Source organism: Stegostoma tigrinum, chromosome 8, assembly GCF_030684315.1.
Source record: "Stegostoma tigrinum isolate sSteTig4 chromosome 8, sSteTig4.hap1, whole genome shotgun sequence".
Classification (NCBI taxonomy): Eukaryota; Metazoa; Chordata; class Chondrichthyes; order Orectolobiformes; family Stegostomatidae; genus Stegostoma; species Stegostoma tigrinum.
Genome location: NC_081361.1, coordinates 49,459,611 through 49,473,843, shown reverse-complemented (window position 1 = coordinate 49,473,843; position 14,233 = coordinate 49,459,611). Strand labels below are relative to the sequence as shown.

The following is a 14,233-nucleotide window of genomic DNA, read 5'->3' as shown; positions in this document are numbered from 1 at the left end:
TGCTATCAAAGTGGCTCCAAGACCCCCAAAATACACAATACCTATTCCTGAAAAGGGGTCATGGTCTCAGCACTGACTCCATCTGTTCCAGCCTGCGTTGGTTGCTTCACTGGACTGCGATCTTTCTTCTGGAAAGGCTCCTATAGCCTGTAAATTCACCTGGGAAACCACTCCCAAAGAGAAGTGGTCAACTTCTACTCCGATGTCAGTCAGAAATAGGGATTTTGGTGCAGACCTGAAGATTTCTGGCCTCTTATTAGATGTTCTGTTGTCACTTAGTTTACTCCTGGGGTTTTTCTTGCACACTTCAATTTCAAAGCAAAATATTTTTTAATCTCTGATATCATAATGGCCTAGAAAACATTCATTTGCCTTTAGTCAATTCTACAGTGGAGACTCCGGTTACAAAACAGCAGAGACCCATCCTAGAAAAACTGGTGCCAGAAGAAATAGTCATTCCTGAAATCATTGCCCCTTTGCAGCAGCATATAAAAGGCACGTCTGGACTGTAGAAATGCTCATTTCTCCATCGGCATATCAGAGCCAAAATCTGGTTCTTCAATTGCCTCTATCTTGTAAATTTCCCTCAATTTGGGGAAATTGTGCAATTTCTTGCACAGTAACAATAAAATTAGACAAAATGTATTAGTTCAAGCAATGGGAAATATCTTAACTTTTCCAGCATGCATTTATCTAATAAAGACTTCATCTTCTGGTATGTACATTTAATTTTGTTTAAACTCCAATAAGCCAGCACACATCTGTCATATTGTCTCTCTTTGGCCAGTCTATTTTTGTTTCAATTTAATCATGCGCAGTTATTTATTTTCTCTCCTTTTTCTATAATTGCTGGTATATCAGCTGCCAGCAACTGTTCCACTTGTTTTCATTTTGTTAACATTTCCTTTGCAGCCTCTTGTACACCCTTTCACACTTTTCTATTTGCTTTTATAACAGAAAGAAACAAGTTAGGAACAGGAGTAGGCAATTCAGGTTCAAGCGAACTGTGCCACTTAATATAATCATAACTGATGTCATCTCAGCCTCAACTCCACATTACTCTTTGACCTATTATCAATTAAAGATTTGTCTATCGCCTCCTTGAAATGTACTCTGTCCCAGCATCCACGACTTTCTGGAGTAGTGCATTCTACAGATACACAACCTTTTGAGAGAAGTAACTTCTCTTACGCTTTCAGTCTGCTACCCACTTTCATAATGCTGGGACCTCTCATTCCAGATTATCCCACATGAAGAAACCCCTTTAGCACCTTATATACCACAATTCTATCTCCATTCATGCTTCTAAATTTCAGGCAGTATCGGCCTAAATTGCTCAATCTCTCTCCAAAAGATAAATCCCTTATTTTTGGATCCAATTTAGTAAACCTCCTGAAAACTGCCTCCGATACAAATATATCCCTTCTCAAGTATGAGGATCAAAATTACATACAATATTCCAGGAACATTCTCACTGGCCTTGTACAGCTGAAACAATACCTCTCTACTGCTATACATTAACCATGAGCAATTGATGTCAAATTTCATTTTCTTTCCTTATTACCTGCTGCACCTGCAAACTAACTTTCTGTGAAGAAGCAGAAATTGGTGAACAAGAGTGTAGATTTAAACCTAGAGTAGGAACAAGAGGGTGATCATTTAACCTAAGAACACTCTTGGATAAACATCTAGAAGTAAACAATAACAAAGTTGTTGGAAAAGCTCAGCAGGTCTGGCAGCATCTGTGGAAGAGAAAACAGAGTTAACGTTTCAGGGCCGGTGACCGTTCCTCAAAACTGAGGAAACCTTAGACCAGAAACCTTAACTCTCTTTTCTCCTCCACAGATGCTGCCAGACCTGCTGAGCTTTTCCAGCAATTTTGTTATTGTTCCTGATTTAGAACATCTGCAGTTCTTTTGGTGTTATTTACAAGTAAACCATATTTACATACGTCTCAGACTAAGTATTTTGATCTCGTTTATCACAAAAAAGTTACCAAAATGTGAAACTGACAGTACAGACATGAGATTTAATCAGAATCTTGGAGCGAAACTTACAAAATCTGGCTTGCATTCTGACAAGACATGGCGTTGAGTGGAGTAGAAGAAAGAGGTTGCTTTCATCTGAAAATGTTTATACGCTCGAAAAATTGATTCTTGCTCTGAACTGGTTAATTGAGGAGTATCTCAAATGATTAGGTCATATTAAATTCCTAAGCTATAAAACAGAATATTTTGAGTGAGAAATGAGGAGAGGATAAAAGACACAGATTAAAAGGCCTACCTGCAATAAGGCCAGCGGAGGAGCTTTGTGAACCATGGGACATGAATGCAGAAAAAGCAGCTAATTGGCAAGTAAAATTGATGAGTACTGAGCCTCATTGTTGCGGTCTCAAAACTTGTCCCCCTGAATTAAAACATTTTTAAGGAGAAAATTGATAGAGGTACAAAAAACAAAACTGGCAGTAACCTGACAGGACAGGTGATGCGTTCCTGCTGCAGCACGTGAGAGCTGCTGAATGCCAAGGTGATCTGGAATGACATATTTGTAGTCAGCACTTGCAACTCATTAAGCTCCAGATCATTGTTAAAGAGTTGGAGCCTGAGCTGCAGACACTGCACTACACGAGGGAAGACGACATTTGGATACTTTGTTCCAGGAAGCAATCACACTTCTGATTAAGGAATTCAGAATTTGGTCGGGGCAGGAGAGTGTGACTGCAAGTCAGGTATGAGAGCCCAGTGGGTAGCATTTGAGGAATCTCAGCCCTTGCAACAGTCAAACAGATAAAAGGCTCTTGGAAGCTGAAGTTTCAAGAGCAGGATCTGCAGCAAGGCTGACAACGGAAGTTGACCCCATCCCCTCACCCACCCTCCTGCAAGAATGTGATCCCTTCCTCCCAAACTGTCCGCCTCTGCCACATCTGCTCCCACGATGGGGTGTTCCACTCCCAAACATTCTCTTACTTCAAGGACCACAACTTTATAGGGCATAGAACAGTACAGTAGAGGCCTTTTGGCCCATTATGTTGTGCCAAACTTTTACCCTAACCCTCCGCTCTATCTAACCTCCAACCCTACCTTATACTATCATCCATATGCCTGTCTAATAGACGCTTAAATGCCCTTAATGAGGCTGACTCCACTACCCTCTCCAGCAAGGCATTCCACGCCCCTAGCATTCTGAGTAAAGAACCTACCTCTGACGTCCCCCCTATATCTAACTCCACTCAATTTAAAACTATGCCCCCTCATAATAGCTATGTCCATCCTAGGAAAAAGTCCCTGGCTGTCTATTCTATCTATACTTCAGATCATTTTGTACACCGTTATCAAGTCATCTCTCATCCTTCATCATTCTAAAGAGAAAAGCCCTAGCTCTCTCAACCTCTCCTTGTAAAACCTTCACTCCATTCCATGTAATATCCTGGCAAATCTCCTCTGCGCCTTTTCCAATGCTTCATATCTTCCCTGTAATAAGGCGATCAGAACTGGTCACAATACTCCAGATGTGCCCGAACCACGCTTTTGTATAGCTGGAGCATATAACTTAACAGCTCTTGAACTCTATCCCTCTATTAATCAAAGCTAACAAACCGTACGCCTTCTTAACAACTGCATCCGCCTGGGTAGCAGCTTTCAGGAAACTGTGGCCATGAGCCCTGAGATCCCTCCGCTCCCCCACACTGCCAAGAATCTTTCCACTAACCCTGTATTCTGCTTTCAAATTTGTCCTTCCAAAATGAATCACCTCACACTTTTCAGGGTTAAACTCCATCTGCCACTTGCCAGCCCAGCTCTGTATCCGATCAATGTCCCTTTGTAACCGAGAACAGCTCTCTGCACTATCTACAACTCGACCCACCTTCATATCGTTCAGAAACTTACTAATCCATCCTTCCACTCCTAAATCCAAATCATTTACAAAAATCACAAATAGAAGAGGACCCAGAACAGATCCTTGTGATACACCACTCGTAACTGAGCAACATGTTGAAGATTTTCCGTCCACTACCACCCTTTGTCGTCTCAGGGTCAGCCAATTTTGAATCTAATCTGCCTCATTTCCCCCTATCCCATGCCTGCTTACCTTCTGCATGTGACTACCGTGGGGATCCTTATCAAATGCCTTACTTTTATCCATATATAGCATATCCACTGCTTTACCTTCATCCACGTGTTTGGCCACCTCCTCAAAGAATTCAATAAGGTTTGAGGCATGATCTACCCCTCACAAATCCATGCTATCACAAATCAAACTGTGCCTGTCCAAGTGATCATAAATCCTATCTCTGAGGCCTTTCCAATAATTTGCCCACCACTGACATAAGACTAACTGGCCTGTAATTCCTGGGGTTATGTCTATTCCCTTTTTTGAACAAGGGTATGGCGTTTGCCTCTCTCCAATCCTCCAGCACTATACCCGTGGAAAGTGAGGACAAAAAGATCATCGCCAAGGGCCCAGCGATCTCATTCCTCGCTCCCCATAGAATCTTTGGATAAATCCCATCAAGCCCGGGGGACTTATCTATCTTCAAGTTCCTCAATATTCCTAGTACATTTTCCTTACTAACATCAACCTCCTCTAGCATACCAGCCTGCTTCATGTTGTCCTCCTCAACAACTAGGTCCCTCTCAGTTAGGAATATGAAAGTATTCATTAAGAACCTCTTCTATCTCTTTAGGCTTCATGCACAAATTCACTTTACAATCCTTGATCAGTCCTACTTTTTCTCTGGCCGCTCTCTTATTCCTCACGTACGTGTAAAAAGCCTTGGAGTTTTCCTTGATCCTATCTGCCAAGGTCTTCTCATGCTCCCTTACAGCTTTGCTAAGCCCATTCTTCAGCTAAGATGCATCCCTATTAATCCTTCTTCCTCTTCACCAGCCGCTCGACCTCTCTGGAGAACCGGGGCCCCCTCACTCAACCACATCTTCCCTGCCTGCTAGGGACAAACATGCTGAGCACACGCAGTATGCGTTCCTTGAACAATCTCCATATTTCAATAGTGCTCTTCCCTAACAGCATCTGTTCCCATTTTGTTACCTAGTTCTTGCCTAACAGAATTGCAAGTACGCTTCCCCCACTTATCAACCTTCCCCTGCTGTATATACCTATCCTTTTCTATTATTTAAAAAGTAACAAGAGTTATGATCACTACCGCCAAAATGCTCTCCTACCAACAGGTCTAACACTTGGTCCGGTTCATTGCCAAGCACCAAATCCAAAGTGGCCTCTCCTCATGTTGGTCTATCTACATACTGTGTCTTGAATCCTTTCCTTCCTGAACACACTGGACAAAATCTGCTCCATCCAAACTATAACAACTAAAATGTTTCCAATCAATATTTAGAAAGTTGAAGTCAACCATGACTACAACCCTGTGTCTTCTGCAACTTTCCAGTAGGTGCCTCCCAATCTGCTCCTCCACTTCTCTTCAACTGTTAGGGGGTCTATAAACATCTCCCAAAGTGACTGCTCCTTTCTTGTTCCTGACCTCAACCCCAACTGACTCTGTAGACATATCATTCTCAAACTGCCTTTCAGTAGCTGCTATACTTGCCCTGACTAGCAATGCCACTCCCCTGCCTCTTTTACCACCCTCCCAATTTCTATTAGAGCATCAAAATCCAGGAACTTCCAACAACCACTCCTGTCCCTGAACTACCCAATGGCCACAACATCATAGTTCCAAGTACTGGCCCATGCTCTAACTTCATCCACCTTATTTCTGATACTTCTAGCATTGAAGTACACACTCCTCAAACCATTTCAGTCCACAATTACACTCCATCAATCGCATTTCCTTATTAACAACCTCACTCCCTGTTGCGTCTGGTGGAAGGCTGAACACCTCATCCTCAATTACAAATCTGGTTCCCCACCACCTGCCAATCTAGTTTAATACTATCACATGTAGCTCGAGCAAACTTCCCTCCCAGGACATTTGCGCCCTTCTGGTTCAGGTGCAAATCATCTTTACCATACAGGTCCGACCTTCCCCCAATGCGCTCCAATTATCCACATAATGGGAGCCGTCCCTCCTACACCGGCCAGTGGCCGCATGTTTAGCCGCGCACACTCCCTATTTCTTACCTCATTATCACGTGGCACTGGTAGTAATCCAGAGACAACTACCCTGTTTGTCCTGGCCTTCAGCTTCCAACCTAAGTCCCTGAACTCGTTTTTCACATTCTCAGTCCTTTTTCTACCTATGTCATTGATACCCATGTGTACCATAACTGTCGGTTGCTCACCCTCTCTCAAGGATCTTGAAGACATGATCAGAGACATCACAGACCCTGGCAGGCAGGAAACAACATACCATCCGTCAGTCTCCTTCACATTCACAGAACCACCTGCCAGTGCCTCTTACTATTGAATCCCCCACGACAACTGCTCTCCTATTCTCCCTCCTTGCCTTCTGCGCCAAAAAGCCAGGCTCAGTGCCAGAGAAATGTCTGCTATGGCCTTCCCTCGGTAGCTCATTCCACCCCCCCACCCCACCAACAGTATCCAAAACTGTACATTAATTATTGAGGGGAATGGCCACAGGGGATCCCTGCACTGTCTGCCTATTCCCTTCGGTGGTCAAAAACGCAAAAGATGCGGTCTAGAGCATTTCCCACACCTCTGCCCTCACATCCCACCCCCAACAAAAATAAAGACAGAATCCCTCCCGTCTTCATGTATCATCCAACTTTGTCACCCAACCCCACTGTATCCAACGTATCATTCTCTGCCACTTCCGCCACCTACAATCTGACCCCACAACTGAAGATATATTTCCCTCCTCACCCCTATCTGCCTTTCATCGGGACCACTCTCTCCACGACTCCCTTGTCCGCTCCACACTCCCCACTAGCCCCCAACCCCCACCGGCAACTTTCCCTGCAACTGCAGGAAGTGCTATACCTGCCCCTACACCTCCATTCAAGGTACCAAATAAACCTTTCACATCAGACACAGGTTCACCTGCACATCTGTCATTGTGGTCTATTGCATCCACTGCTCCCGATGTCGCCTGCTCTACAATCGGTGAGACCAAGTGGAGGCTCAGACGCAGCTTTGTAGAGCGCCTATGCTCCGTTCACGACAAACGACAACATCTTCCAGTCATGAGCCATTTCAACGCCCCCCCCCCTCCCTCTCCCTGGGTGACCTGTCTCTCCTGGGCCTCCTCCCCGTCACAATGACGCCACCTGCAAACTGGAGGAGCAGCACCTCAGGTTCCACCTTGGGAGCCTATAGCCCAGTGGCCTATGTGGATTTTACCAGTTTCAAAATCTTCCCAACCCCAGCCTCATCACATGACCAACCCCTCCCTCTTATCCACTACTCCTGACATGACACAACCTGTCAATCTTTTCTCCCACCTATCCGCTCCTCCCAACTCCCTGACCATTCTCCACCACTCCCTACCTGCACTCACCTATCACCATCCCACCGCTCCTCTCTATTTCTGAGCTCCCTTTCCTCTCCTCCATTTCTGAAGGGTCCCGAACCGTAATGTCAACTTCCCTGCTCCTCCGATGCTGCAGGGCCTGCTGTGTTCCTCCAGCTCTGCACTGTGTTATCTATGACTCCAGCATCGGCAGTTCTTTCTATCTCATGCTACCATTCAAGTTGGGGGAGGAAACAGAAATGTATTAGACGAAGAGGACTGTATAACTAAGGGGATAGATTTTGTTCTCTGAAGTCTTGAACATTAGTCTCAAAGAGAGTATTTGCCTGCTCGGTACCAGGATTAAAGACAGCCCCTCAGGGAGGGTTCCAGTTTTCAGCAGCCAGAGAGTCAGAGATGTACAGCACAGAAACAAACCCTTCAGTCCAACTTATTCATGCTGACCAGATAGCTTAAATTAATCTGGTCTGATTTGCCAGCGTTTGGCCCATATCACTTGAAACCCTTCCTATTCAGATACCCATCCAGAAGCCTTTCAAATGTTGTAATTGTACTCGTCTCCACCACCTCCGCCGGCAGCTCATTCCCGCACAGCCTCTGAAAAGGTTGTCCCTTAGGTCCTTTTTAAATCTTTCCCCCCTCCGCTTAAACCAATGCCCTCTAGATTTGAAACCCCTTATCTGGGGAAAAGGCTTTGTCTATTCACCCTATCCAAGCCTCTCATGATTTAATAAACCTTTACAAGGTCAACCCTCAGGAAAAAGAAGCTCACAGTCAATGTTGGAACCACAGGGCTAGGAAGGAGATTCTTTCGAAAGAATTTGCATTAGAAACTAAAGTCAAACCTTCAAGGTAATAGTCTCTAGATTATCCTATGCCAATTTGTTGGAGGTAAAACAGTTAGAGTTAAACATGTTTCTCAAAAGTGTTGGCGAAATGGGAAACCAGCACCAGAACTTGGTAGAGGGATCTGTTCCAGTGGTATGAGCTTCACATGAACTGTCCAGGGACCAGTGTCCTGGCAGTGAGCAGCTAAGGTTGTATTGGTGGTTCTAGATTTAGTAGGTTTGCAAAAGATAAAGGCACCATTGCATGGCAGCTATTTAGATAACGATACCCAAAATGGGACAGGAAGTGGCAGAGAGTAAGCATTAAAGGCAAGCAAATAGGGTCAGAGAGGGAAGAAAATGGATCTTAACTCATTTACGTATATTTAAGTTAACAGCACAAATTGAGGTGAATGGCCATGTTCATTTAACTATTATACAGATGGTACAAGAATATCAGAACTGACAACTAAATATTCAGGGGCGAGACACTTTCTGAAAGGACAGACAAGGAGGGGAAAAAAAAGGTGAAGGGTTAGGTTTGTTAATGCAAGTATGAAATTTAATAAACAATTTTAGATTGGAAAATACAGAATCCATATGGGTGGCAGCAAGAAATAAAAAGGGGAATGCAACACAGGATAATTAAATAGGAACAAGGATACTTAAAACCAGGAAAGCCCTTAAGAATATTGTAGATCAAGAAAGACTATATATTGTTTGACCCTTTTTGATGTTCATACTGAATAGCAGCTGAAAGTAATATACAAGAAACAAGGTTGAGTTTGAAGTGGATCATGTCATATATCTACTTTATTCTGATGTTTATCTGTTGAAGTAGAAATTCGAACAGAAGATGACAGCTCTGACACAGCAATTATAAAGAAGGTAGAGATAGCTAGAAAGCAATGTTGTGAAGATGCATGTGTAAACAAGAAAATGCAAGCTTATAAGAGAGGGAAAAAACTCAGCAGATGCTACATTCTGCTTTTCTGTATGTCATAGAAACTTGGACAGTAAGATCTGAGGATAGAAATGGAGTCTTTTGAAGTATGGATGCTGAGATATACCAAAAATGCCATGAAATGAATAAGACGAGTAAAGAGGCTCTTGAAACTGCTTGAGCTAATAGAAAACCAAAAAGGTAACATACAGAAAAGAAAATTGACAGTATTTCAGCCGTTTAATCAGAGCTAAAATGTTACAGATCTGTCTAAGAAAAAGTAGGCAATAGCAGGAAGATGATTCAATCTAAATGTAGTGAGATACTGAATGTTAGAGGTGCCACGATGGGCGAGAGGATGGCAAAAGACAGATTATTGCAGCATAATAGTAGCACATCCCCTGAAAGGAGTAGCGACAAGCAGAGGATTGGCCAATGAACAGGAAACAGAGTTAAAGGCAGAGGAGCATTTTCTAGGTTGGCATACTGTGAACAAGGGGAGTGCCACAGGAATTTGCATGAGGCATCAGGTAAATGTAAAAAAAAAAATCCATGGTTTTTTGTCCCCAAAGGATATTTATACTGTTCAGTCTGTACAGTATTCAAACCCTTAATCAACAGGACCAAGTCAGTTCAGATAATTATCACATCAGCATTTGCAGGAGCTTGCTGTGCACAAAGTACCTGCCAATTTTCTATGCTACAAAAGCAGTTATACTTCAAAAATTTTAGGTGATTTGACATGTCCAGTGGTCATGAAGAGTGCTATAAAAACATGATTGTTAGTAACCAAAGCTGCATCTCCTTTTTTCTTTAATTCAATCACAAGATGCATAATTCACAGACTAGGCCAGCATTTGGGTAATTTATTGATAGACAAAGAACAGTTAATAGTCAAACACATTGCTATGGGTCTAGAATCACATAAGCCAGGAGTAGCAGGGATAGCAGTTTCCTCCAGTAAAGAATACTAAAAAAATGAGATGGGTTTTTGACAATTGACAGTAGTTTTACATTAGATTCCTAATTCCAATATTTTAATGAATACGAATTTCACTATTTGCTATTTGAACCCAGATCAAAATTACTGCAGCTTTGGATTAACAGTCTAGCAAATTGCCACTATCCAGAGGTTACGAGGGAAGCAACGGCAATACTTAATCTTCTGAGTATGGCCTTGCTGCGACATGGGTACTTAACAGCCCCAAAATTAATTTGACATCATTATGCTTTAAGAACAATTGCAGTCTGTCACGTCACTGGAAACCAACCCCCACTATTCTAGGGGTTATCACAAAAGTTAACGATCTTAACTACACACACAAAAAAATTCCACAATTTAGCTGCCATGTGCAGGTGGATCCGTACAGCACAGACCAGATTTCTGTCCTTGAAAAGTTACTACTCGTTTCAAGTAACTAGATTCTCACTACTAGTAAAAGTTGTGTGTGTTGATGGCTCAAATCTTTACTAACTGAAACTGTAATCCCCTTACAAATACAGATTTCTTGGGGCTGGTAAGTGAGCCCTGTCAAAAGGTCCTTCAGTTACTGTAAGATGGGAAAGATAAGACTAGTTTTGTTCAGGCTTCAAATGATTCTTAAAACTTCTCTGAATTTTATTCATAACTCTAAATTGCCCAGCTAGCTGAGATCCACAGCCGTTAGAATGCAGAAGATCTTTGTCATCAATAACTGGTTACTAGTCCACAAACCAGATACATGCATCAGTCAAAGTTCCAACTGTATGCATCCCCTCAGTTCCAGTTTATCTGCAAACACACTTCAAATTACTGCTTGATCGAGCAGCTTTGTAAATGTTGTAAGCACCAAGTGCCAAATTACTTGCTTTCAAAACAAGCAGCAATTCTTGCTTTTTAAAACAGTTCTTTTCTTATTCCAGTCCACAATTAAAGATTATAGCAAATTAAAATTTACTTTGTCAGCTTCTACCTAACAGTGGATGTTCAACTCTGTCTCCGCATTACCGCCCTTGATGTATGGCTGTCATTTTGCAACTAAGAGACCAAATTTAGATGAAGATTTTTCAAAATTCGACATTGAATATGATCTCTGTATTCCCAATCTGGCCAAAAAGTCTGCCATAATGTCCAGGTCTATCTTTAGCTAATCATTCAAGTTGAACAAGACTATAAGATGCCTGCCACTTCATTTAATGGAAACCTGTCATGATAATCGAATTGGTCAGAGATCTGAAGGTCATTTCTACCATTTCAGTCATTCCAGATCTTTGCGACTTCCAGTGACATCCTAACCTTTATTAAAACTGCAACTACGACAGAACTGAACTGTTCCAACACTTTTGTTGGCTGTCCTCCATGAAACCGGCAATCACTTAACTGCTAAATGTCCAAAATTCACAAAATTCTTTAAACCCCATTCATCCATCACATCCAAATCCCATGACCAATCCTGGATCTTCATTCAGCAATCATATTCAAAACTCCTTGTTAAAGTTTAACAGTGGTCCACAATATTGTCATACTGTACCTCAAAATTCTCCACCTTTACATTCAGTCCTTAGAATCGCAGCCAATTTGCAAAATAGTAAATTTCCCTCCAAATTGCTTCCATCAAAACACACAACAGGATCCAAAGTTCAGTAATTACTTTTTAACATTTAAAATTGCTTTTCAAAAGATATGTTTTTAAATTCAAAGAGATCAGAATAGAGAAAGCAGTTTTGAAATTTAATCAATGCTTTGTATTTTTTACAGTAGTAAACGTGCAAAGCTATCCTTTAACTGGATAGCCTTTGCTGAGAGTTTCATCTTTATTGAGTACTTCTAATCAACTTGTCAATCAAAAATGAACTGTTTGTGATGTTATGACAAGAAATACATTGACATTAGTTTTTAATCAAACAGATTTTCTGGATTTCTCCAAACATATAACCCCACAAGGTGATGTGTGCTCCTTGGACTATGCTACATACCGGTCTTTAAAGAAAAAAATGAATTCAAGTCACCAAATAAATGTGTAAAGACTACTTCCGCTCAAAATGCAGTGGGTCTATAGCTTGGCGATAGAAATTCTAGATGGGATATTCAACATTCCTTAATGTATTCAGGAACAAAATTATACTTAGGCTAAATCTTGTGCTACCTTTCACGTTCTTCTAATCAATTTTAAAACCAATGATGCAAGCAGAAGCCTTTCATTCCCAAAGGGCAAAAGGCAACGCACTTTTGAAAAGCAGCTCAGAAGGAAACACGAAAAAAATTAAAATCTCATACATAAAACAAAACTATACATTTATGCAACAAAATGCACAATGCGGCTAAATTGACTGAAAAGAAAATTTAAGAACCAACATCCACAACTCAAAATGCTCAGGAACTGGTAGCGTGCTTTTTTCAGAAAGATCAGTTGAAGGATAGAATTGAAGCCAATCTTTATACAGTGTATTATTTAGAAAGTAAGATTTTAGAAGTATATACCTCCCAACTCAACTAAACCCAAATTTCAGTATCTCATTATACTGGTTCATGAAAAACCCAACTAATCTCCTCCAGCTGTATGCAATTAAATACAAGTGACACACAATTAAACTGGTCAGCCCCTTATGGTGCAATGGTATTCTCCCTACCTCTGGGCCAACTCCCAGTGGCTCCAGAGATGTGTACTGACAACTCTGAACAGATGGAACGGAAAACAGCTATGCAATTAATTGGGGAACTGAACTGTGGTTTATAAAAACAAAAAGCAAATATGATAGCTTTGTCTTATTCAATTTATATAGAATTTATTCAACATCAAGAGCCATTAGTTAAACATCAGACAGTTGAAAGAGATGATTGAAAGAATTATTTTAGATCCAAAGTGTAAAATGTGTTATAAAATTACCAATATTGACAATTCTTGAAGAGGAGGTCCTGAAAGATCTGTAATAGTCACAGGCTTTCATTTGCTGCAGCGCTTGGATGCATTTTTTATTTCTTACCTGATTATAGAACATTTCACCAGGAGCTACGGATGTTTGAACAAAAGTTGGCGCTGGTGCCTAAGAGCAATAAAAATACATGAAAACACCAAAGAGAAAGTAACTGGCAACTTTATACAGAGACATGCAAGGTAATGAATTTTTGGAAAGGAAACGTTCAAAAAGACTCTGCAATCTTATTGGAAAGACCTCAAGGAGTGTTGGAAATCAAGGATTTCAAATTAATAATCCCTTGAAACACTGCTCAAAACACATGCAGCAAGAGGCCAGTATCAGGGAACTGCGCAGTCAAGTAATGAGCTAGAGTGAAAAAGCGCATCGAAAAGCGTTATTTCTGCTTGGTGCCAGCGTAATGGTTGTAAGGGGAGGCTGGGCCCATGCCTCAGGCACCTCGCTGCAGCTGCCGGCGCAGAGAGTCCGGCATCTTTGTCCAACAGGTGTTGCAACATGCCTGGGTAAGGCCCTGGAGGACAAGGTATCATGATCAGAGCTGGCAGGGGCAGGGTGTGCTTTTGCTCAGCTATGTGTTGCAGTCAAGACAACTGCATTTATTTAGTGCCTCTTACAGCATGTACTAAAAGGGCATTACAGTCAGTGAGGTACTAATTTAAGGCTACAGTCATTGTGGGTTCTTGCAGTGCTGAAAATGACAAACAGAAATTTGGGAATTATTCATTCGCTGTGTCAATAGGGTTTTAGAATTGCTGCGTGAGATTATTCCACAGTTAACCTTCAGAACAGTTGGATCATTAAAATCTATCTAAAAAAGCTGATGAGGCCTTTGTTAAACGTCTGATTTGAAAGGTGCAACTCTGACTGAAGTTTGAGCCTAAAGTTTTGTGCTCCAACCTTTAAAGTTGGACTCATGAACTAGAAGGTTGGGGTTTCAAGGAGCTACAAGGAGATGCAGAACAGGCTTTTTTTTTGGGGGGGGGGGGTGATGGCAGGGGAGAAGAAGACCTTATTAAGGTGTATAATATTATGAAGGGCATGGATAGGGTGAATAGCCAAAGTCTTTCCCAGGATAGCTAGGAGGTAAAACTACAGGGCACTAGTTTAAGCTGAGAGGGGCAAGATTTAAAAGGGATCTAAAGG

General features: G+C 41.7%; 1 protein-coding gene across 6 annotated transcripts in view; it reads right to left on the bottom strand.

Annotated features, from left to right (window-relative positions):
* raver2 (ribonucleoprotein, PTB-binding 2) overlaps positions 1-14,233 on the bottom strand; it is a 95,990-nt gene that overhangs the window by 12,168 nt on the left and 69,589 nt on the right. For 3 of the 6 annotated variants that reach the window (XM_048538922.2, XM_048538924.2, XM_048538923.2), the window contains exon 13: positions 13,139-13,198. The exons of the other annotated variants lie outside the window; for them this stretch is intronic. In XM_048538922.2, the coding sequence (XP_048394879.1) occupies positions 13,139-13,198 (60 nt within the window). The remainder of the gene's footprint in view (positions 1-13,138; positions 13,199-14,233) is intronic. 6 annotated transcript variants of the gene reach the window in all.